At 42.1% G+C, this 23,683-nt stretch overlaps 1 protein-coding gene across 2 annotated transcripts in view; it reads right to left on the reverse strand.

Annotated features, from left to right (window-relative positions):
- Adam23 (ADAM metallopeptidase domain 23) overlaps positions 1–23,683 on the reverse strand; it is a 113,614-nt gene that overhangs the window by 23,774 nt on the left and 66,157 nt on the right. For both annotated transcript variants that reach the window (XM_055616871.1, XM_055616870.1), the window contains exons 12-21: positions 23,062–23,110; positions 20,901–21,000; positions 17,562–17,633; positions 16,864–16,953; positions 15,557–15,637; positions 9,236–9,286; positions 8,527–8,590; positions 6,572–6,677; positions 5,558–5,677; positions 2,452–2,620 (exon numbers count right to left, since the gene is read on the reverse strand). In XM_055616871.1, coding sequence (XP_055472846.1) covers positions 2,452–2,620; positions 5,558–5,677; positions 6,572–6,677; positions 8,527–8,590; positions 9,236–9,286; positions 15,557–15,637; positions 16,864–16,953; positions 17,562–17,633; positions 20,901–21,000; positions 23,062–23,110 — 902 coding nt within the window. The remainder of the gene's footprint in view (positions 1–2,451; positions 2,621–5,557; positions 5,678–6,571; positions 6,678–8,526; positions 8,591–9,235; positions 9,287–15,556; positions 15,638–16,863; positions 16,954–17,561; positions 17,634–20,900; positions 21,001–23,061; positions 23,111–23,683) is intronic.

The raw sequence follows: 23,683 nt of genomic DNA on the forward strand, positions 1-23,683 counted from the left end.
GTTTCTAGGAACAGTCACGAAAAGCATACGTGTTTAACTCAGTAAGTTGACATACATGGGGCTCATGGGGCAATCCCCAAGTTAAAAGACCAAGAGACACAATCATTAGCACATTGTGTGATCTCACCATCCCCAACTCATTTGGTGCCACTCTGCCAGCCCAGTAAGCGCCCCCTCCCCGCACCATCAGTGGAGTCATTCTTTCCCAGTCTTTCCCAGCAGGCTGAAGGCCTTCACCAAGCAGCAAATGAATTAAAATTAAATATTAATTAAAAATTAAATTTTACATTTTCAAAAGCATGCAAATTTGCAATTTACATGAATCAAATAAAACCCTCTGCTAGCTAGAAAGGAAGGTGCTGAGACCCTTTTATCATTAGGAATGATAAAATCAAATGCCAAAGCTTTTAAATCTGAGATGCTGTTATATATGATTATGATTAATAAGACTGAACTTTGCTTTTTGCTTTGTTTTTTTTTTTAAGTAGTGAAAATGAGAAGAGAAAAGGGAAAGCAGCAAAGAGTTTTCATGTCTCATATTTGTAGGGCAGTAACTGAAATGCTTAAAAAGTCTGCTTGATGGTTTTATTTTACACAGCAATTGTACCGAGCGCTCATTATGTGTCCCGTTCCACCGCAAAGAACTTTATGAAAGGCTCCTCCTTCCCTCCACAACAGCAGCTGAGGGCTGAGAGAGGGGAAGGACCTCTCCAGAGCCGCCAGGACATCAAGAAGCAGAGCCAGTATCTAAAGCCACAACTCCCCTCGAATCCAAAGTCACCGCATAGAGTGGCTGGCTTAGTCTCATCTTCTTGGTGATAAATAAACACCTTAGAGAGCATAAATAAGGCACACCTTTGGGGACATCTCTGAGTGTGTAGGAGAAAGGCCGGACCTGAGGGTGGGCCACCGCGCCACCCCATGGATGCTGGACTGAATGACAGAGAAGAAGGCAGCTAAACACCCATGTTCCCCATCTTTGTCTCCAGCTCTGACAAATAGGAGGAATAAGCCGCCTGCTGGCTGCCACACGTCCCCAACACGCTGGACCGTGTGCCTGGAACATGGGCCACGTCATCCCCTCCTCTCTGAAGTCGCTCATGCCAGGAATTTTGTCACATCAGCAAGCAGAGTGACCAGCACACCAGGCTGCACGGCCTTCCTGTAAGCTGGGGCTTCAGCCACGTGCCACCGAGAGAGAAGCCTTCTGCGCCTGTCCACCGTGTTCTGCTCTGCATCATCCACCTACCTCTCCGTGTTGGCTTCCCTCTACCTTCATTCAGCATCTCCCCACCACCACCCTTTTTATTACTGCTCTGTTCGTTTTGTACCTGTTTTTCTACTTTTTGAAGTCTGCATAAATTTTGAAATGCCTTCATTTTGCTGAGTCCAATCCAAATCTCTGTTATAATTTGGGTTGTTTTTTTTTTTCATGATTATTGTTAAACTTGGGTTTTCCAGGGAAGGCAGCATTCTCAAACACGTTGGTCACAGAATTAGAGCCACATACAGGTTTCAACATAGACAGCATCCTTTGGGGTGGGGGGGATTGGTATAACTGTATAACTGGTCCAAGTATAACTGTACATCTTTATCATAATGTGTATCGCCCATGATCCACTCTCCTATCAGTATGACCTGAGATGAAAGCCAATCACTAGTATGACTTATGTTGTTTTGTGCTATTCAAAAAAATTCTGACTTGGAGTCTACAGTCCCTTAGGAGCCATTTCCATCTTCTTACAACTTTTAAGATGTCACGATGGTTAACGTCATGTGCCAAGTTAACTGAGCTGTGGAGTACCTAACTGAACATCATTTCTGGATGTGACCGCGAAAGCATTTCCAGGAGAGAACATCTGAAAGAGTGAACTCCGCAGAGCTGATTGCACTCCCAACAAGGCCTGAGCAGAGCACAAAAGGAGGACGAAGAGGAATTCAACCTCTTTCCCTCCTCCAGTGTTTGAGCTGGGACGCTTCATCTCATGTTTTCCACTCCTAGAACATCAGCTCTGCCGAGTCTCATGTCCAGAGACTCAGAATGAATCATACCAATGGCTTGGAAAGCTCTCCATTTTATAAACAGCAAATAAGAGACATCACAGCTTCCATAATCCCGTGAGCCAGTGATTCATAATAAATCCTCTTAGATAGATAGAAGATAGATGGATGGCTAGACAGAAGATTTACCTTATTTTTCTAGAGGCTGTTGACTTATCTGGAGAATGTAATCAGTACACATGGCTAATATGATATGAGAAACAAACAAATCAAATTAACTTGTAAATAATTACTTTAGCAGATTAAGGTACTGAGAAAATGATGATAATCAGGGCGTAGAAACTGGCCACAGCCTCAGTTTTGAAAAATGGCTGATTTGGTTGTTTTGCTACTGTGAACTCAGGGTTCCAGACAATGGAGAGTCAAGCTGTATCGGTATTGTCTACTTACCCCGTGGCCTGAGCAGACTTTACCCCTGGAGTCAAGAGGGCAGCTGCTCATATTCAGGGCTTGAATCTGTAGGCATTTCCGATCTAAGCACATCATGGATGGGCCACATGGTGTCCCATCTTCTACATAACCCACGTCAGTATCATCGTCTAAGACTACGTGAGCACCACTGAAAAGCAGAAAGAGACCCCGCATAAACATAAGCACCACACCACATAAGCAACATAGTGCCGGCATGAGCAAGACTTGCCATTCATGAAGCAGAAGAAAGACTGTTAGAGCTAGTGAGGGTTTATTCGAGACTTTCCCTCCTTCCCACCTATCTTTAGTAAAAGTGCAAGAAAGAAACTTGTTGTAGATGTTTTGTGTAAACATACTTTTGTTATAATCCCAAGTGGGAGATTTTAGTTTGTCCACACCTGTTAATTGTCTCGTGCAGAGCATGGTCTTTGCTAGCTGGAAACCGTTGAATTCTGAAGACTTTGAGGGGTTATAAATACGATAGCCCAGAGGAAAAAAAGCACGGTGTCTTGGAGGAGATGGAGGAGGACTGTTTGCTGCACTTGCTGATTTGCAGGTTACCTGGACTTCTGTATTTCCTGAGGATGGATATTGGTATTGCCCTCAAAAGAATTCTACAACCCTACCCAGCAGGAAGAAGAAGGCTACATCCCCCTTTTCTTATAACCTTCTTTTTCCCCTACCTGGGGTTGGGAGATTGGAAGTTGAGGCAAAAGCTTTAAGGAACCCACCCCAAAAGCAGCAGTTGAAAAACTAGTGCCTACAGAAACTACCTTTAGTTATCATTATAGCACACATCATCAGGAACAACTGTTATAAGCAGGAAACATTCTAACTCTTCAATTGTTTCCAATATTAAGGCTAGGTGAAAGGTGTTTATGTAAAAAGTAGAGAAGAAAGTGTTTCGTTGGTTCTCCAAGACTTGGTGGAGAAAAAAACAGTATTGGGGGGGGGAGGATAATGCTGAGCAAAATAGGGTATTTGAAAGTTATCATCATTACTTCAAAGGATTTAGCTATCACGGTTGAAAATATAAAGCCAGGGCTTCTTTAGTAATGTTTACTTCTTATGTTTCAAAGTTCGGGGCAATTAGAATTTGGATGATAACCACTGACATAATTACTAACCAAGAACCTTGCTGAATGTTCTACAACCATGGCCGTTTGTAATATAACCATACAATTCAGCAAGGCTATGAGACACGTGTGGGGTGTGAACACTGGAAGAGCACTTGTGTATGTGGAAGGTACTAGAAACAACACTTCATGCGTATTCCCGGTAGGTATTGACTAGCCTGAGGCCTCACCAGAATTATTAAATCAGAGTCATTTAACAAGCTGAAAACACTAGCACATCAGCGGCTATCTGACCAAGACATCACGCAATTGCGCAGAAGTACTCTTAGGTGATTTCAAACATCTATCCACTCCCATAAAATGTCAGTTTAGAATTCTGGGATAGTGAAAATGAAGGGCTAATGCTGTGTTGGTCCTGTGGAAGGACCCCAACAGTGTTTCAGTGGCAGTGTCTCTGAACAAGAGGATGCTACCATAGAACCACGGCTCCTCTGAAAGCAATGGTACTTACCCGTAACATAATACACCTTCCTGGCTGAAAACACAAGCCTCTTGCTTATGTGCTTTGTACTCACAGACAGATGGGTATGGAAAAAAAAGGGTATCTTTGCTAACATCAATAAAAATTTTTTAATAACTATTTTCTGTATGTGACTGGGTATTTGTTAGGTCATAAATTCAACCAGACACATGCCATATAAAATACTGCTTAAACTGGAACTTTTGTAGAAAATAAAACACATCATATTCAAATAGTAATACATTCCAATGCTCAAAAATTTTAACCAGGGGTAAAATTAGTAGAGGCCGAGGGTCCTTAATCCAAAACATTGAACTCTGAAACGTTCCAAAAACTGAAACTACATGAGTACTCACAGGATGCCATGAGTGGAAAAGTCCACTTAAAGCATGGTCATGGTTAAAATGCATGCACAGAAAAAAAAATCACTGCTTAGAAGAAGAAATATAAACGGACAATAAATATAGGAAAGTTCAATATGACTCAAGGAACTGCAGTTCGAACCACAACACCGTGCCATCTGGGTTCATTTAAAGGAGGCTGCCGTTAAAAAAAAAAAAAAAAAAAAAAAAAAAACTAAATTACAAATGCTGGCTAGAGTGAGGAGAAAAGAGAGCCTTAATACATTGCAAGTGGGAGCATACAGTCCCCAAGAGTAGGGTGCGGGGGTTTCTTTTAGATACCAGGTAGTACTACTATATGTTTGCTGTGGCATTATCACAATAGCCAGGGTATAGAATCAGTCTAGGTCCCCATCAACAGAAATGGTTATAGGAGTGATGGCATGTGCTTCCAGAGTATCAGTGAGCCCAGAAGAGGCATGATATGCCATCGTTTTCCAGTAGATACGGGAACTAAGTTGCACACAGAAAGAGAAGCGCAACCAACACGCCCTCTCACACATGTGCAAACCTCAAAGAGTCTGGCTTCATGGAAGAATAGTAAAGAGTGGGGATTTGAGACTACGCATTGGGGGTGGGGTGGGAGGCTGGTTAGGCAAAGTTAATAGACGCTGTGTGCTTGTGTGGAGGTGTTTCAATAATTCCGCTAGTGTACACAGTTATTATGTTAAATAAAAGGGATGCACCAACGTTTAAACTCCCTTCAGCCTGTGCCTATAAGGCATAAATGAAAAATGAATTCCACACACAGTTTTGGGTCCCATTTTCATGCCACATCATTACGTACATACAAACATTCTGAATCTGAACACTTCTAATCTTGAGCTTTGGAGATAAGGGTTATAGATTAGAGAATAACTATTCCTAAGATTGTGATTTGGAAAAAGGTCTGATTGCTGATAACCACTACAATTTTAGGCAACTGTAATTTGCAAGTCAATATACTACTTTTTTTTTTTTTAATGGTTCTTCACATGGAAGGAAAAGATGAAACTAGAAAGTCTTAGATCTTTGACGTTTTAACACTTTGCCTGTTTGAAGTTTGTGATCACCATTCTTCCCCACGTCTCCAGACTTCTGTATGTTACCTGCAGTCAATGACTCGGCCTTGATGGTAAAAGGACGTTGGGATGATCTCTCCCTGAAGTTGACCAATACGCGGAGCTCGGGTAAGATTGGTGCAAAGTAAAAATCCACAGAACACATCACTGCATGGGATGGAGAAGGCAGAACACAGGAAGAATACAGCTCAAAAATCCACAGCTCTCACCGCACGTACATTCGTTTTCACGTGCTACAGTTCTGGGAACTAAACGCAGAACCTTACAGACACTAGGCAAGCAATCTACTATTGAGCCTTATCTCCAGCCCGCAAATTTCTCAATATCATCTTCATTGCAAATTAAAAGCACTCAGGTCCTGTGTGTTATCTATGTCTGTCCTGCTGCCCCTCCCCCCCCCCTTCCTTGCCTAAAGGACCACAGCTTTGTTCATGGCAGTGAAGTAAGGCCAGGAATGTTCTCAGTCAGTTGCGACACCCCTGCTCCCACATCCGAGGTCCTGTGCGTCCTTCCTCTCCACTCTAGAGCTGAGAGCAGCACAGCCCTCCTAGAAATGAATGTGAGGGAAAGCCAGATCAGGGTTGCCAGAAGGATCTCACTTCCAGACAACACGAAGAAGACCTACGTTTGCATTGAAGTTTTTTTTTGCATCCACCTTGCAATCATGAGCTCACATGAGGGAGAGTTCACACAGCCCAAGGGGAGAAGTCATCTAGGTCCTTTGTGGCATTACTATTAGGCTCACCTGTCAGGAGGACACCTGTGCCTCCAGCCTAGCTGTGCGATAAACAATGACGCACACTACATGATGGCAAGCAGGTGTCGTGGCATTAACGAGGAAGTCTGCAGCCAGCAAAGGCACGGGAGTGAGATAATTACTCTTGTAACTTGAGAAAGGCCGATTAAAACCAAGATCTCACTTCCCACCCACCAGAACCTAGAGAAGTTAAACGTCTGGTAAAAAAAAATCACGTATTTTTGTTCGCTTTGCTCTTGCATGGGCCAGGTGGAGCAGCCGCTGTGCCCCGGGGGTCCACTCACTGTTTGCTGCACTGGATCCAGCGGTCTCCCACTTTGCCACAGTTGCCCTTCTCCGTACCTTCAGTGTTCAGCTTTTCATAGCAGAACTTGTCTGACCCGGAAGCCTCTGCCGGAGAGAGACCAGAGAAGAAAATACATTGTATTTCTCTGGGCTATTCACACTCAGTGGGGTGCCGCAAACTTGTCTATCAATTGCTTCCCAGAAACAGGCGGAAGAAAGGAACCTTGATTGCCAGTTCCTACGGCAGGGAACAGGCAAGCCTTGATTTCAAGCTATGGACGTGCCATTTACTGCCTTATCAAAACCTTCAAAATTCAGCGGCTTTTGTAAGCTAGTGTAAAAATGCTCCAGCACAGTGTGGTCTGAAATGTGAGAAATCTCTAACCAGCTCTTGCTGATGGGTTTGAGAGTGACCAGTGAGAAAAATCATTAGCAGCAATAAGTACAACACCACTCAGTAAACAAATCTGTATCCTTGATCCCGTTTTACTTTATGTTTTCTGCATATGGGTGCTGTGCCTATGAGCGCTGTATACACTATGTGCACATAGTGCCCAAGGAGCCCAGAAGATGCCCCAGAAGTGGAGATACCGACAGCTGCCAGCCACCATGTGAGTGTTGAGAATCGAACCCAGGACCTCTGGAAGAACAACTGGTGCTCTTAACCATTTAGCCACCTCTCCACCCTTCTTAGTCCTGTTTTATGGTAATAGTCAGAGATTAATTTTAAAGTCTCAGCATACTGAGGTTGTTAATTTCTTTCTCTCTCTTTTTGAGATGGACTCTCATTCCTTTGGCCCAGCTGGCCTGGAATTCATTATGCAGTCCAAGCTGACCTTTATTGACTAGTAATCCTTCTGCCTCAGCTAGAGTCACCTCAGAAGAGGGAAGTTCAACTGGAAGGATGCCTCCACCTGACTGGCCTTTGAGCAAGTCCAGGGGCTATTTTCTTGATAAACGCTTGATATGGAAGGGCCCAGGACACTGGGTGGTGCCTCTGTTAGGCAGGTAATCCTGGGTTGTATAAGAAAGCAGGCTGAGGTGTTCTTGAGCAAACCAGTAAGCAATACTCCTCCCTGGTCTCTGCTTCAGTTCCTTACTCCAGATTCCTGCTGTGAGTTCCTGTCCTAATTTTCCTCAGTGAAGGGGTGTGACACGGAAGTAAGAGCCAAATAAATCTTTCCCTCCCCAAAGTTCTTTTTACCAGTGCTTCTATCAGAAATCAGAGTAGGTCAATTCCTATGTGGCCATCATGAAATGAAGTTCTGGGTCACTGTAAATGTCAGCCAGGAGACGTGATATTCATTACCATGTTACTGCCTGCCCCCAAGGAAATACCTGCATGCCATCACTTTAACTGAGATAATGAGTAACAGACCAAAAACCAACCAGCCAAACAAAAAAACCACAACACACACACACACACACACACACACACACACAAAACACAAAAACAAAACTCAGTCTGCCACTCTACCAAGGCAAATCAGCAAGGTACAAAGTAAGGCCTACAATTACGCAAGTGGCCAGACAGTGAGTGTAACCGTGGCACTGGACCTTGTTGTTGCAACATCCCATATTTATCAGCCAAGACCAATGAAAGACACTTTGGTTTCCATGACAAGTTCTCAAGTTCTCTGTTTTCCATAGATTTTTGCATCGCCATCAATCATCACCATCCTCATCATCACCATCATTATCATCATCATCATCGCCATCACCACCACCATCACCATTTGAGGTGTACTAGGCACTGGACACAAACCCTCAGATGCACCCCACCACCGCACTCTATTTCCAGAACTCTATATAGTTTTCATTATATCTCTCTACTTTCATCCTTTTCTAGACTTCCTTTTCACATCGCTCCACTCTGTCCATCCGTCACAGTCTGAAAGAGAAGGGCTGGAAAAGGAAACAGAGCGTGGCCACCAAGCCAGAAGACGGAGCCTACTTGTTCCCCAGATGTACTGGCATTGGTTGTCCCTTGTCTTGCACTCCCCATTGTAGCAGCGACCCTGAGAGAAAGAGCAGATACGTTGTTGTGAGTCACGGGGCACCAGGGTCATTTTCCCCAATGTTCTGACTACAAGGTCCCCCCCGGGGTGAGTTACACAGAGCTCTCTTCATTCCGTACTCAAGTATGCTCACAGCGACCAGTAAGAAACAGACATTTTAAACGATGTGCAGGATCTACCACAGTCAAATGTAAAGCTGTTTACGTGAGAACAACTCTTGAAATGTAAATTCTTAGGAAGGAGAAAAATTCTTGCCATTCTGCAAATGATAGCAAAATGACTTTTAGCTTCTCTTATATATAAGAGATATAAGGATATAATACTGACTTGAGAAAAGTCTTATAAAATATTATCTTTTTTTGTTAAACAGGCTGGAATTATTTAAGGATAGTTACAATTCAGCAAATTGGGCTCCTGGTTTCCTCAGCCATTATACTTCTTGTTCTTTTCCTTCAACCTGTACATTTTGTCACTGACTGAACATATATTGAACTTGGAATGAAATAAAGCTGATATAAACCAGCACCCCACTGCAATTTACTTGAGTAAACCTTCCAAAGTTATATTTATCAAAAACAGTAAGGGTGGAGAATCACACTGATCCTTTCTAAGTTATACTTAAATCTTATTTATAGGCCAGCATACCTGATTTTGATTGCAGGCATAGCCATCTTGTTTATGCAGATTTGGTGGGCACTGAAAAATATTATCTTTTTAGTTGATGTACAGTATATAAAATTTCAGAAAATGTATAGTATATATAAACGAGAGGAAAATTAAACACACAATTAGGAACATTTAGAAAAATGCATTAAACTCCATTAATGGGTTATTTAATTTGAATTCTGTCATTACTAACGTGAGCAAAGTGCACACAGTTAATTCTTTTTATGTTTCTCTGTTTACCAAGAGCTGGACTAGGTAACAAATAATGTTCACTTGTCGAGGAGCTTCAAGCAGAAGGCACTAAAGTGGGCATCAAAGGGTATGAATCAGGTTGCTGTGTAGGAGTAGACACATTAAGGACTAATTTACAAGACCTTGCACAGCTCCTTGTAAATGTCAAATCTGCATGTGACACCATGACATGTACCTATGGGACACTTTGCAAAAGCAGAAGAAACGGTCTTGAACCACAACGCAATCAATGTAAACAGTCTGTTACTAGAATAATCTATGGTGAAGGAGGGTTGTTTTGTTTGTTGTTGTTGTTTTTGTTTGTTGCTGTCTTAGCCAAAACCGTTTTTAAGTACTCTTCATTTCCCCCAGAAGTTAGCCACAGTAACTGCAGTCACACTTTTTAAACATTTAAGACAGTGGTGGAAAGGTCAGGTGCCACAATGTTGAAAGCTAGTATGAAAGGAAAATACACGTGGCTCAGGCCCCAGGGTCTCCACCCTTCTTCATCTGCACCCCCTACTTGTCTTTTTTTTTTTTTTGTCTCATACACACCGTTCAGTAGGAATGTAAATCCTCAGAGCCACTTCAAAATATCAACTCTTTTTCTCAGCTCCTTCCATTTAATCCCAGGTCTAGCCTGCCACCACTAAAGCCTGGACTGTAATATCCAGCCCAGTGTTCCTCCTTCTGCCTGGTTCCATGTACTGCTCCCAGAAAGATCCCTTAAAACACAACCACCATTTCATGTTGGTCCCCTGCTCAAAACTCCTGAATAGCCTTCCAAGTTCCACGTGATCTGCTTCTCCTATCCACAACCCATCATCATCCTGACTTCCTTTCCAACTCTCTCAATGGGTGATGTAATTCTGTAGCATGTGACAGGCACGCTGCCAGCCCGACCCCCCAATTACTGGGGGGCTCATCCCATCTCCTCCTTAAGGGTTCTGTTCAAATATCACCCCCTCAAAGAGCCTTCTCTAAAGCACCAACTCTCTCCCATGCTGGCATTCTCTGTTCCCCATTTCCTACATTTTCCTTCTCCACCACATTTACCACCGACCGGCAATCCATATATTTCCCTTGTTTGTTCACTTTTCTTCCCATGATTATGTGGGCTCGATGCAGGCAGGATTTTCTGTTTAGTTTCCTGCTGCACAAAACAGAACCAGGATGTGCTGGGTGCTCAATTACTACTAGCTGACTAAAAAAAAAAAAAAAAATGAATGGGTCACCCACACTGGTAGAATGAAGTTATTTTATGCTGCACACATAGGATCATTTCCCGAGCTCGGCACAGAAAGGGGGACTGGTGCAGCATTCCTCGGGAGCAACGTCAGCCCTGCATCTTCCTACAGGCCTGAGCCCCTTTCAGTTTCATTCACCACAGCTTTTTCACTCTACCTGGTGCCCGGTATCCCAAGGATGCATTGATTGACGCTGAACAAACTGCACAAAAGGCAGAGATCCCTGCGGCCTCTTCCGTCTCCCTGACTCCCCTCAGAGTGCGATCATTATCTCGTTAATCAACTATCATAAATTATTCACTCACCCTAAAACCAGGACAAGCACAGTAAATAGAAACGGGGGCAGGGGGTGCTCCTAGAAAAGGCATGTCGCTTGTGTGATGTCTTCGGAAGGAAGAAAGAAAGAACGAGAGGAAAAAAAAAACAAGAAAGGGAAAGAAGGAAACCAGACCTCATTATAAACTGTCGCAGCTACATGTACCATGACTTCTAATCAATCTGGCTTTAGTTTAGGCTAAGAAAGCCAGTTTTTAGACAAGTGTGACTCTGCATGCCTGCTGTGGGGAATCTAAATAAAAATGCCCCCTGTGGGTGCATATATTTGAATACCTGGTCCCCAGTTGGTAAAACTGTTTGAGTCTTTTATAAGTTATTTTAGTCACGCCGTTTGCCACAGCGACTGATACACCTGGAATCCCAACAGTCAGGAAGCTGCAAGTCAAGGATCATGGCCAGCCTGGGCTGCAAAATAAGACCATGCCTCAAAAAAACCAACAAACCAACAAAACCATTAAGGCCAGTCGCTTATCAGTGCAATGTTTAACGGGGAAATTTCCCAGGTGTTCTTACATCCTCGAAGGATATTCAGAACAGGAACAACTGGGCACTGTCCTCTCAAAGTGGAGCTCTGGAGTCTCTGAACAGCACTACATCTGTGGTTCACCTGGCATGCCACGCAGGAAGATTTTCCTGAAGTGGTTTCTGTGGTGCTTATTTTAAATGGTGGAATATCCCCGTTAATGACAAGCTCTTGCAGAGACCACTTTCACAGCTTTCAAATATCTTTACTATGTCACCGAATTGTTTGCCAAAGATTTCTTTCAGCTGCTCAAGTATTGATTGTTCTGTCATAAACTGTGCAATAAAAAAAAAAAAAAAAGAGTTCAGCACAGCTCTAAACGATATGTCTCCATCAAATCCCCCTCAGGGCTCAGAGAACCCTGTGAAAGAGAAGGCAGGAGGAACAGGGGAGAAAGAGAGGACAGAAGACATCAGGAGAACGAGCCCTCCAAAACAACTGAGCAGAACTCATCTGAACCCAGAGACTGCAGTGGCCATCACAGAGCCAGCACTGGTCTGTGCCTGGTCCCCCGTGTATATGCTACAGCTTTCAGCCTAGTGCTGTAACAGGACTCCTAAATGTGTGACAGAGTAGCTCTCTGATTCTTGGACCATCTCTTGGAGCTCTTTTGTTTTTCTGTTGGCTTGCCTCGTCCAACTTCAATATGATGGTTTTTCTTTTATCTTACTGCATTTTATTTTGTTGTGTTTTTAAAAAGAAAAGAAAAACAAGTTCAGAGATACCAGTAAAGGCTAATGTAAAAATTAGCTAAGACGTGAAGTAAAAAAGGATGAGGGTGAGATGCAGCCGTGTAGATCACGGTTCTCAGGGATGCAGAGATTCTAGTTTCATAAAAACTCTGAATACCAATAAATTCAAACCTCATAGTAGAAAAGTATTATGGGTTTTATGTCCTTCTCTTTCAATTACCTACATTGAGTTTATTCTGATGGTCACTTTTTAAATTATTAATAAAATAGCATTATATTCTAATGTGCCATTGAAAGATTCACAGTACAATTTTCACTAAAGACTCATGAAGTAAAAAACAAAGCAAAACAAAAAAACAGTTGCATTTCTCAGGCAATAAAATAGGTTGAGCAAAGAGCCCCTATTTTAACTTACTTTTGTGTATATGTGTATAGTCTATGTGATTATATATATATATATATATATATATATGAATATATATAGTGTGTTGTGATATGTGTGTGTAAGTATGTGTACACAGCCATCCATGTGTGCCTGTGGAAATCAGAGGTCATCACTCTCCACACCTATATTTTCAGATAGCATCTCTCACTGGACCTGTAGCTTACCAGTTAGCTAGACTAGCTGCTCAGGGATCCTCCTGTCTCCTCCTCCCATGCTGAAATTACAGCCATCTGGCTTTCCTGGGATTGCTGGGGAGAGCAAGCACTTCATCCACTGAGCCATCTCCCTAGACCCAATATCCCCATTTAAAAAACGTTATTTACAGCAGACTCCAAGGCAATTCAGGAATTAAAAATTGAAGCAGAAACCTATGCTTCTAAAAAAAAAAAAAAAAGACTGAATATGAGAGCCAAGGACATATAATGTAATTACAAAAAAAAAAATGATACTATTCTATAAAACTAACAACTCCATAAAATGGTATAGCAGAAATGTTACCCTTGCAAAAGACAGAATACACAGTTCTTGTACTCTGTCATTACACTGTGTAGAGAAATTGCAAAGGACTCTGTTTACATATCTAAAATATGAGGAACAGATGTGCAAGAAGGACACACACATAAATAAACAGTCAGGACATATTTCCATGTTCTGTATCATTAACAGAGCCGTGGCTGATAATACAGAGACCTTTCTAAAGGTTAATTAACATCTTGATCTCTGCTCAGGTTCCCTTCCGGAAACCCAGCACAACTCCAACCACCCTGCTCTCCTGCTCTTGGACTGACTGACTGACTGACTGACTGACTGATAACGCCGGTGAAGAATAATTAGACATTCTGAGCCAGAGCGTTTAGTAAGAGGAGCCAGCACTCTCCACTGCTTCTTCAGGCTGGCCACTGTGGAAGAACCTGTCTCTGCAGGAAAGCCCTGAGGGGACCAATTGTTTCTAACCTGCTACAGTTTGAACCAGGATCTACTAGAAGACACATATGGCTCTTGTATTAAGTTAAGGCTATAACTCAAGTTGGTTGTTTTCATTTTTAGAGCATGAGCATTTTTTTAAATTTTTATTAATTACAGTTTATTCAGTTTGTATCCCAGCTGTAGCCCCTTCCCCCATCCCCTTCCAATCCCATCCTCCCCCCCCCTCTTCTTCTCCTATGCCCCTGCCCCCAATCTACTGATAGGGGAGGTTCTCTTCCCCTTCCATCTGATCTTAGTCTATCAGGCCTCATCAGGAACTCTGTGGACTGGTAAGGCTGATCCCCCCTCAAGTGGAGGTGATCAAAGAGCCAGCCACTGAGTTCATGTCAGAGACAGTCCCTGTTCCTATTACTGGGGAACCCTCTTGGACACTGAGCTGCCAGAGGCTACTTCTGTGCAGGGGTTCTAAGTTATCTCCACGCATGGCCCAAGGAATCTTATGAAAGAAGGGGGAGATAGAAAGACCTAGAAGGAACAGGAGCTCCACAAGGAGAGCAACAGAACCAAAAAATCTGGCCACAGGGGTCTCTTCTGAGATTGATACTCCAAACAAGGACCATGTGTGGAGCATGAGCTTTTGACTTCAAACTATACTATATTCACTGTGACCCCAGTGGAAGCCACTATTCCTTTCAGTTGGCAACTCCAGCCCTGGAAACTTATCCTAGAGAGATAACCCGGCATGAGAGATATTCCTCCAAACGCACAAAAGTCTTTACTTCTATACTGAAAAAACAATAAGAAACTACGAAAATCTAATGGATAATCTCTGAGTAAAAATCACGTGACAAATTTACACCATAAACCATAAAATGCCAATGAAATCCCAAATCCTTACTGTACCTTACAGGTCCCACTTGCCAGAGTCCTCAGAAACTTCAACTTTCCTCCAGTTCTGCCTGCTTCCATTCCACTTCCTGAAGAAGCCATGCCGCTACACTTGCTATTTATAAACTAGTTTCTTCCACAGCTACTTCAGGGCCATCTCCTTCAGGAGGGCCCATCTGATGGTTTTAACCTTATATCCCACCAAACTCTTCTTTCCATAGCACCTTATTTTATCATATATATATAATCATATATATACATACATATGTCTATATATTGTGTGTACATACATATATCATACATGTCTATATGTATATACACACATATCTATATATGTATGTATGTATGTATGTGTATATATATATATATATATATATATATATATATATTTAACTTATTTGCCTCTCTACACACCACAGAACTTAAGTTTCACCAGAGCAAGGACTCAACAATCATGTGCTCTTCAATATCCTGGCATTTACAGCAGTACTTGGCAAATAACTCAACAAATGTTCATTTGAATGTCAACTAAGGACATAAAATAACATGCCATAAACAAAAAGCACAAAAGTTACACAAAGAGGGAGTCAAAAAGTCAACATTAATTACAGCATTATAATCATTTTAACAGACGAAAATCAAGCCAAAGCACAGAAGCCGAGAGGCAGGACTATGCCCGGGGACAGGGCAACGACAGAAACTTAGAAACCTGGCCTTCTTCTCCCAGCCACAGACTTTCTGCTTGCTCCCAGTCTCCTACATCAGCTCCCTTCCAAAATTAGTTCAAAATTATTGAAAACAGCACAGAAGATGGGGAGCCTAAGGGAAAAAGCTTTTGAGTTGAGTATGAATCATCTAAAGATATTAAGTGATATTTTGGTAGAGAGCTAGAGATATCTATAAAACAAAATCCAAACAACAACAACAAAAGCAAAACAGACCAACACACATGGTCTTTATGAAAGGATTTATATATTGTGTCTTGCACAATATACATGTGGTTTTACATACCTGGCCAGAGTCTCCAGTGCAGTACTCAGTAATGTCACAGCTGTTTACGGCGTCCCGACATTCATACCCTCGTGACTGAAACTACAAATCAAGACCCAACATTAGGAGCCAGCCACAAAGCTGCCACTGTTATGTTCACCAACAAGCCTGAGCTTTCTGGTGATCACCACCCACCCGCTTCATAGTTTGTAAAACCATTGCAAGTTAGAAACGAGGTTGAGATGCTCTTCCTGCATGAGGGTGAGCATCAGACAGGCATGAACTGTGCAGATTGCAAAACCCACTGTCTCCACGTTCCGAGGTAAGAGAACAAAGCAACGGAATTTATGTAAAGAAGAAACGCTGGCTCATGTTAACACAAAGGACCAAGAAATTGTCATTAGATGTTGCTTAAGATTTCTCTGAAGGGCTGATGTCTGTGCACAGCCCTCATTAATTTGTCCATTAGTTTGAATGTCACTAATCTAGTTTGAGTATTAATCTTGCTTTAGGTAAATACACACAACAAAATTACAATGAATTCATATAAATCACCTTCAAAGGCATCCATGACCATCTGTGATGAACAAAATATTTTGTTTTTCTGGCAATAGATTGGCAAAATATGAAGTCTCACTAGCCTCAAGAGATTTATCATTTGGTAGGTAATGTGAAGCAAAGCACACACTAAGGTGAAATCTCTTAGAATATCATAATGTGGAACCTCCCCTAGTGTTAAAAAATAATAAAAATCACATAATTTTATATGTCACCTGAAGTGTCATGGATCCGACAGATGAGATAAAGGACTATTTAAATGACTTATCAAAAGGAAATGGCAGTCACTGTAGGTGGAAGACTGAACACACACATTTGCAAACATGCACATACACACACTCACACATGTGAACATAGTCAAAGGAGAGATGTAAGCACCAGTTCTTAGACGGTGAGTCTAAGACAAATTAGGGTAAGTCTTCAAAAGCGAACGTTGAAAATAGGTCGTGTTATTTAAAAGGCCAAGAAAAGTGTTCCTCTTCTGCCCCATCATTTACTCTGTGTTAGAGGGCAATGTTTAGTTTGCAGGGGGTACAGGTACACACTCTAGAGAAGGCTTGGGGGGACAGGCAATGTCCCCTATAACAGGAGAGCTATAACAGGAGAGTTGCAACATTCTGGCCCACGGGAGTTTGAGAGAATTACCAATGTTGCTGAGCTAACATGCATTAAGTGTGTATGAAGTCACCCAAAAGCTCAGCGGACATACTAGGATGGTTGCCCAATTTACCAACGGGCGAGAAGAAAAAGGAAACTTCCGGAGGACTCACAAGACACGAGGTGTTGTTACAGCAGGGGCCGTCACTGCAGTGAGCCCCGTTGGACAGGGAGCACTTCTTACAGCAAACTCCATAGCATTCCTAGAGAAAACACTCCTGTAAGTGAGCCCACTCTGCATTCCCGCCACGTGCAGCTTATACATCAGATGACGACAAGTCAACGACTCGCTAACATTTTAAAGAAATCAATCACTTTAAATGACAACGAATTCCCGCCACATTTCTCAGCAGCAGACTGATCACCCAGGAGCGCGATTACTCATTAGCAGACACTCGCACACATTACCTCTGTGACTATATCATGTTCTTAATACCCGGGTTTAAACACACACACACACACACACACACACACACACACACACACACACACTGCATGAGAAAGTGCTCACAATTTCGAGGAAGGTGCCTGCGATGAATATGAGCTCTCAATTAACTTTTTAAAGGTCAGGGATTTGATTAGAACAATCCATTAGGCTTTTCAGACAAGGCTGTAACAACAACATGATAATTCTTACGTGTCTGAGCGGGGACAAAGCATTGATCATAGCGATCATGAAAAAAAACAAACAAACAAAAATGAAGAAGGTGGTGACCGCGTGGAGAATGACAGCAGGACTGCTCTCTGCTGTTGCTCCTGTTAGCTCAGAGGATGAAATGCACTGAACGTAAAGACAGTCTCTTATACCTACCACATGGAAACCGCAATCACATTCCTCCCCGGCCTCTACATATCCGTTACCACATTCTGTGGGCTCAAACAGCTGAAAGAGATTGGAAAACACAGAGAAAAGTCCTTGAATCTATCACAGGAAATCCACCCACCAACACGGCCACATACACATCCATGTCATAGGATTCTTCTATGATTTGTTATTATGTTATAGTCCTTTTTATTATGCATACGTGCGTAGCTACGTAAGTGTATGCACACATGCATGTGTGTGGACACAGAGGCCAAAGCTGGAGTTACAGAGGTTGAAAGCTGCCCAGCATTGGTGCAGGAAACTAAACTCTAGTCTTCTGAAGAAAACAGCAAACTCTCTTAACTGCTGAGCCGTCCTTCCAAGCCCGATTCACTACTATGCATTTTATATCTTGTCTCTGTGTGGAAAATACTATTCACTTATTAATAACACTCTTAAAAACATGTTAGAAAGGGGATTTCCTTGGAGGGGGGTCCTGAGGGACAACCCCGAGCACTAGAGTGACTCTTTATGGAGCCAAGTCAAAAGAAATAGATCACTTCCCATGTTATCTAATGGAGCTAAAATGTATTACTAATGAGACTTACAGATATCTAATTTGCTGACTTGACTAAAGGCAGACAAGATGACATCAGAACTGTCAGAAAGATAAATATGTTCAGTCAAAACCAAATGTGAGCTATGCAACTAAGGAAATGCCAATAAGCTCAGAACAAGACTGCCAGAGATTCAAATCCATCACACTCATTGCCTGCATTAAGCCTCACCAATGCATTCCTTGAATTACCTCTGAGCAGAAAGAAAATTAATCCAGCAACTTGGAAATTTCAACAAATTAATTATGTGCAAATACTCAATCTCTTAATACTCACTTTAGTTTCATTTTAAAAATTAAGTACATTAAGTTAATGCATAGACACACGGATGAGTATCTAGAAATCTTTCAGTCATTGCTACAGTCAGAGCAGAGGTGACTTTCTAGAATCTTCCCCATAGTGGTGCCACTTGTTTCTGGGTAAAAATACTGTAGATCAATTGTTAAAGAAGTTGTTTACTTATGACAGACGTGTCTGTATCCTATTGGCTGGAGCAGGACTTCTCTGGACTTCTGAGTGTGTGAGTAGGAGAACTGGGGAATGGAACAGTACACCCCAACACTCACAAAAGGTCAGAGTCATAAACAGGGGAGAGAGCTCGCCTCCAGCAGGCATGCACACCAGGCAACAATCATCTTCCACCGAGTCTACCTGGTTCTGCTTCTTCCAGGAAGGAACTATTAGGAGAAGCAAGGAAGCTTTCTGGCAGAGTGGGGTGGGGCTCAAGGGTGCTGATCTTCATGTCACTTTGATTAGCAAAAAGGAAAAAACAGAAAGGGGCAGGGCAGCTAAAAGATGACCAACACCCAATACGGGGCTCCCCATCCTTTCATTCTTGGGTTGTTTTCCCTTGCTGAGATGGGTCGCCATCTCAAACCAGATGGAAATCACAGCAACTGGGAAGATTCCTAAAGCACAGACAAGGTGCATATAAACTGAAAATAGCAAACAGCACATGCCTGTGTGCATATTCACCGTCTAAGGACACCAGGGAGAAAAAAATAGTTCCTTGACAGATACATATAAACCATTCTACTGGAATCCACAGGGCCTTCTTTTTTAATCATTGTAATTTGTAGTTTGAAAAGAGAAATCATCCTGTGTCTAACTTCTGAAATTGAATATGTAAACATAGTTAATTTTTTTTGTGTGCAATTCCCAAGTTGCTGGGATAATTTTCTTCCTGCTCACAGGTAATCTGAGAAATGCAATGATGGATCTTTGTGTATATACCAGAAACCTTAACTTCTCCAAACAAGCAAGTTATTTCCTCAGACTCGGTGCTTATAACGAGCTGGCAGCTGCAAGCAAGGTAACACTAACCATGCGCTGTGTAACTCAAAACTGCCACATTGGTTCCTTCCTGCAGCTCTCACTCATTTCGGATGCCTTCAAGCCCTCTAGTTTCTTTGCCCGGAGGTCACTGCCAGCAAAGGCCACCAGCCTGTTTTAATGGTGCTAAGTCACTTTTAAAAAGTCTCTCTTCTTCTGAGAGTTACAGAGCTTTTACTTTCGTGAGGGTTTCATGGGGATGTCAGGTCCCGAGCCTCCTCTCCCTGACCTCAGCTGTATCTCTCGGCTGTGAGTATGGAATAAATTAGTCTTGTGATCGTTTGCCTTTGTCACCGATTTTTATCTTATTAAGAAAAGGTCAACACAACATTGCCGCTCTTTAAATTTGCAGAGTATTCAACATTTTCTATACAAATGAACTCAATCTGAGATGAGGTGTATTCTAAAGAAAAAATTATTTTTTTTTCCACGTTCAAATCCTGATACCATCTGCTAATGGTAACAATACTGTCTTTTCAACTGCTGGCCTGCTTCACTTCCAAACACGCTCCTATAAAAACAAGGAGGCTTGTGCCTGTCAGTTTGAGAATTCTGCCTCTGTTGAACTTTAGGAAAGTATGATGCCTGGCCATGTTCTATGTCAAGGGAACTGGAGCATTTTTTATAATCAAACAATTTCATGCTTCCACAGCAAGACATAAATATTTACATCATGAGGCCCAAATGAAGATTTTCAAAATTTAGAAGTTTTACTGTCAAACATGTTTTCTGAAAACTCCTAAAAAGCTCTTCCTGAAATGTATAGGTTTTTTTTGTTTTTGTTTTTGTTTTTTTAACTTGTGCCTCAGGAATGGCAATATTGTTTGTACATACTCGTATGAAATGCCAGTGACAGCATGAGCTGCCAGGGGAAGGGGACTCTATAGTAGAAATATTTGTGGTGTCTACAGAATCTGCAAATGTTAGACCAACACTATTTTTTGGCTTGGCTGTATTAGTAATGCTCTGTGCCTAGGACCAGATCACTCCAGAAAGTGGAAGAATTGGGGTTCGAGGGTACAGGAAACTCCCAGGAGGAGAGGGAAACTAAGTCTCCAGAGAGAATGTCAAGATTAAATGAGATTGTTAGCCAAGAATAAATCAGAGTAACAGTTCTTTTCATTCTGCCGCTTCACAGAAAGGTGAAAACTCTAACATAAAGTTCTGGAGGGTTTTTGCATTTGTGGGGACTGCAAGCAAGCATATAGGGGCTCTCTAACAACTGAACATCTTTCCATGATGGGTACAGTGGCTCCTACCTATAACTCCAGCATTTGGGAGGCTGAGAATGGAAGATTGCTTGTAGCAATATATTTAACTGTTTGACAAGAGACTTGCTTTCTGCAAAAGAATTTCTAATGTTTGGTACATTCTTATTATTGGAACAATCAGTTACCTTTGTGGGCCTGTTGAAAAGGCAGGCTCCGCCTCCTCTCTGTAAAAAGTCTCTATACTCCAAAATGCTGCACTTTGAGAACTTTCGAGAGTGGGACACCCTGAAGAAACAAGGAATCAATTATGTAAACATCTTCACAAAAGCAATCATCAGAGATGAAAAGTTTTTTTTGTTGCTACAGATTTTATTTTTTTTATTTTTTATTTACTTATTTTATTAATTACAGTTTATTCACTTTGTATCCCCCCACAGAGATGAAAATTAAAATCCACTGGATGTTCACTCTGGATGTGGATGAATCTATACAAACATTGACAAGATGCTTGGATCCAAATGGCTATGTTTATGGGGTGGAATCTGGAGAAGAAAAATAAATGGACCACTGCAGAAGTAGGGGCTTGGTCACTGCCCAGCTACCAACCCTCTTGACTGAAATCTGTCTCAAAACACATCACATAAAAGGCTTGCTATGAAACTTTAAATCAAGGCTAGGTTTTGATGATTTTTATTTACTTTGCCTCAATAAAGGCAATCTTTTCTTTTTCACTCTGTTCTGAATAAAAGGGTTCACAACCTACTAGACCTTGTGTTTTGGAGGAGGGTGTCGGGAGAGCTGATTTATTAAAGACGACGTTTCTTGGGCTCCAGCAATCAAAAATGTAAGTAAATGAGTAAACTCTGAAGAGTGCACTGGATCATACATGCATATGCTACCAGTGCGTATGCCCACAGCAAAAAAGAATTAAGGGATGTTCCCATGAGCCACGGCTCTTTATTCTTCATTTCAAATACAATTATTGAGCAATATTCATGATTTAGCATGAATAAAAAATGAGCCTCTCCGTGATTTAGTCAATCAAATTAAGACCCCTATGTCAGTACACAGGGGAATAGCGTACACACATCAAGGTTAAGCTAAGTCATACACAATGGTTCCTCGGGAAAGTCTGCAATAGGGCATCCCAGCATACAACACAACAGTTTTATGTATTCTGATGTCTGAGAGTACTTGCGGAATTAAAACTCACCTCTGTTGACAGTGGTGGTCTTACGAGAAGTACATCAAGTATATGTTTGAGAGAATATACATTACCTTCAAATAGTTTATTCCATGCTATGAGCATTCAATCCAAAACTCATTTAGAAGCTGACAGTTTAAAAGACAATAATATTGCCATACGAAACCAACATTATAGATGGCACTATTTGCTATGGCACCTGTTCAGCCTGTGTCATCAGAAGGACTCAAGTATAGAGCACAAGTATATGGCTGGGAAGACAAGCATTTCAAGATCAGAGTGCATTTCCAGTAACATGTTCTGAAGTCGCAGGGGCGACGGCTAACTGTACAAACTTTCTCTCCTCCGAAATGTGGTGAAAGGAGGAGGAAGGGGCCTGTAGGAGATGGTACCTTGACAATCAGTGCAGAAAAACGGTAGGTCCGGAAATTGCCAGTGTGCCGGTGTCTGGCCCAAGCAAAGAGAGAAAACAGACACCTCTCCCCACGACTAAGGGCTTTAGCTTAGGAGGCCTAGTGGTCGTTGCTGGCAGGGTACAGAGTGTCATAGAACTGGCAACAGTGGCAGGGCTCAGTGCACAGCTTACGAAACATCTGGTCCAGCTGCCCACCAAGGAAAGACAAGCGAATTAATGTTGACGGTCGGCCACTTGACAACCCTTTTGTTCAAGCTTTATAACTGAATGAATTTAAAAAGGGAGGGAAAAGCTCTGAGGGCTCTATAAACAGTGTAGCACAAATTTATTACCGTCAGCACGTATTTATAAGTTCCTAAAAATGTAAATGGGTGACTGAATTGATTTTCACTGGCTGCTTCAGGTAGACCATCTGCTTTTATTCTAAGTATATTAAAAGATTAATGCCTCCACTAGATGCAGAAGCTTTTAGCCATGTGATTCCTGTAAGGGTTAATAAATGGAAGTAGTTAATACATTTCACTTTTCTTCCCAACCTTAAATTAAAAATTAAAATACAAAGTGAATTAGCACTGTCAGTTTTAAAATATCAGACAATTAATTATTGGATTTATACTAAGTGCTGAGCCTAGAACACCAGCAGCTGAGAGACTGTGTCTCCAAGTGTTACATATGCAGCAATTTCTGCAGCAGGCATACCTCACGTGCAAGGGTGATGCGGACTTACCCCGTTTCCTCCATAATGCAGCCACCCCAGGACTCGATGCATTCACATTCTAGCCCGATGAAACAAGAGCGGCGAAAGGAGAGAGGAGAACAAAGTCATAGCTTCAACTTGTACCAGCTCCTGCAAAACCTCCTCAGTACCGAGTTCATGTCCAAAAAAATACAGTGTCGAGATTCCCCTATTCCATTTAAAACAATGGTTCCTTATGCCCGGTGTACAGGTTGCTTCCTAAGGTGAGGGTGGGAAGGGTGGAGACTTGGGCCTCTCTTCATTTTTGTTACTCAAATACCTCGGTCATATTTCTAAACTCCGATGTTTGGTTAGGAGTACCATGGACTAAAAACAAAAGGCTCAACTCTAGTCTACCTTCTACTCCAGGAGAGATTCCCATTGAGAAGCCACTTAGCTTCCAGGGGGCGGGGAGCTGTATTTCTGCTTTTAAAATGGAAGCGCTGTCTCTCTGCCTATCTCCCAGGGTGGTTCTAGGGTTCACACAGATGGCATTCCCGGATGATCTGTCTAAATGCAGGGTAACGCCTTCAGACACAGGGCAGTTAGAGAAGGGAATGCAACTTGCTGGAGTAAGTGCCAGGATCAGCCAGAGACTTGGAGAACAATCTCA

The sequence above is a fragment of the Psammomys obesus genome, unplaced genomic scaffold, assembly GCF_907164565.1.
Source record: "Psammomys obesus unplaced genomic scaffold, mPsaObe1.curated_primary_1811, whole genome shotgun sequence".
Lineage (NCBI taxonomy): Eukaryota > Metazoa > Chordata > Mammalia > Rodentia > Muridae > Psammomys > Psammomys obesus.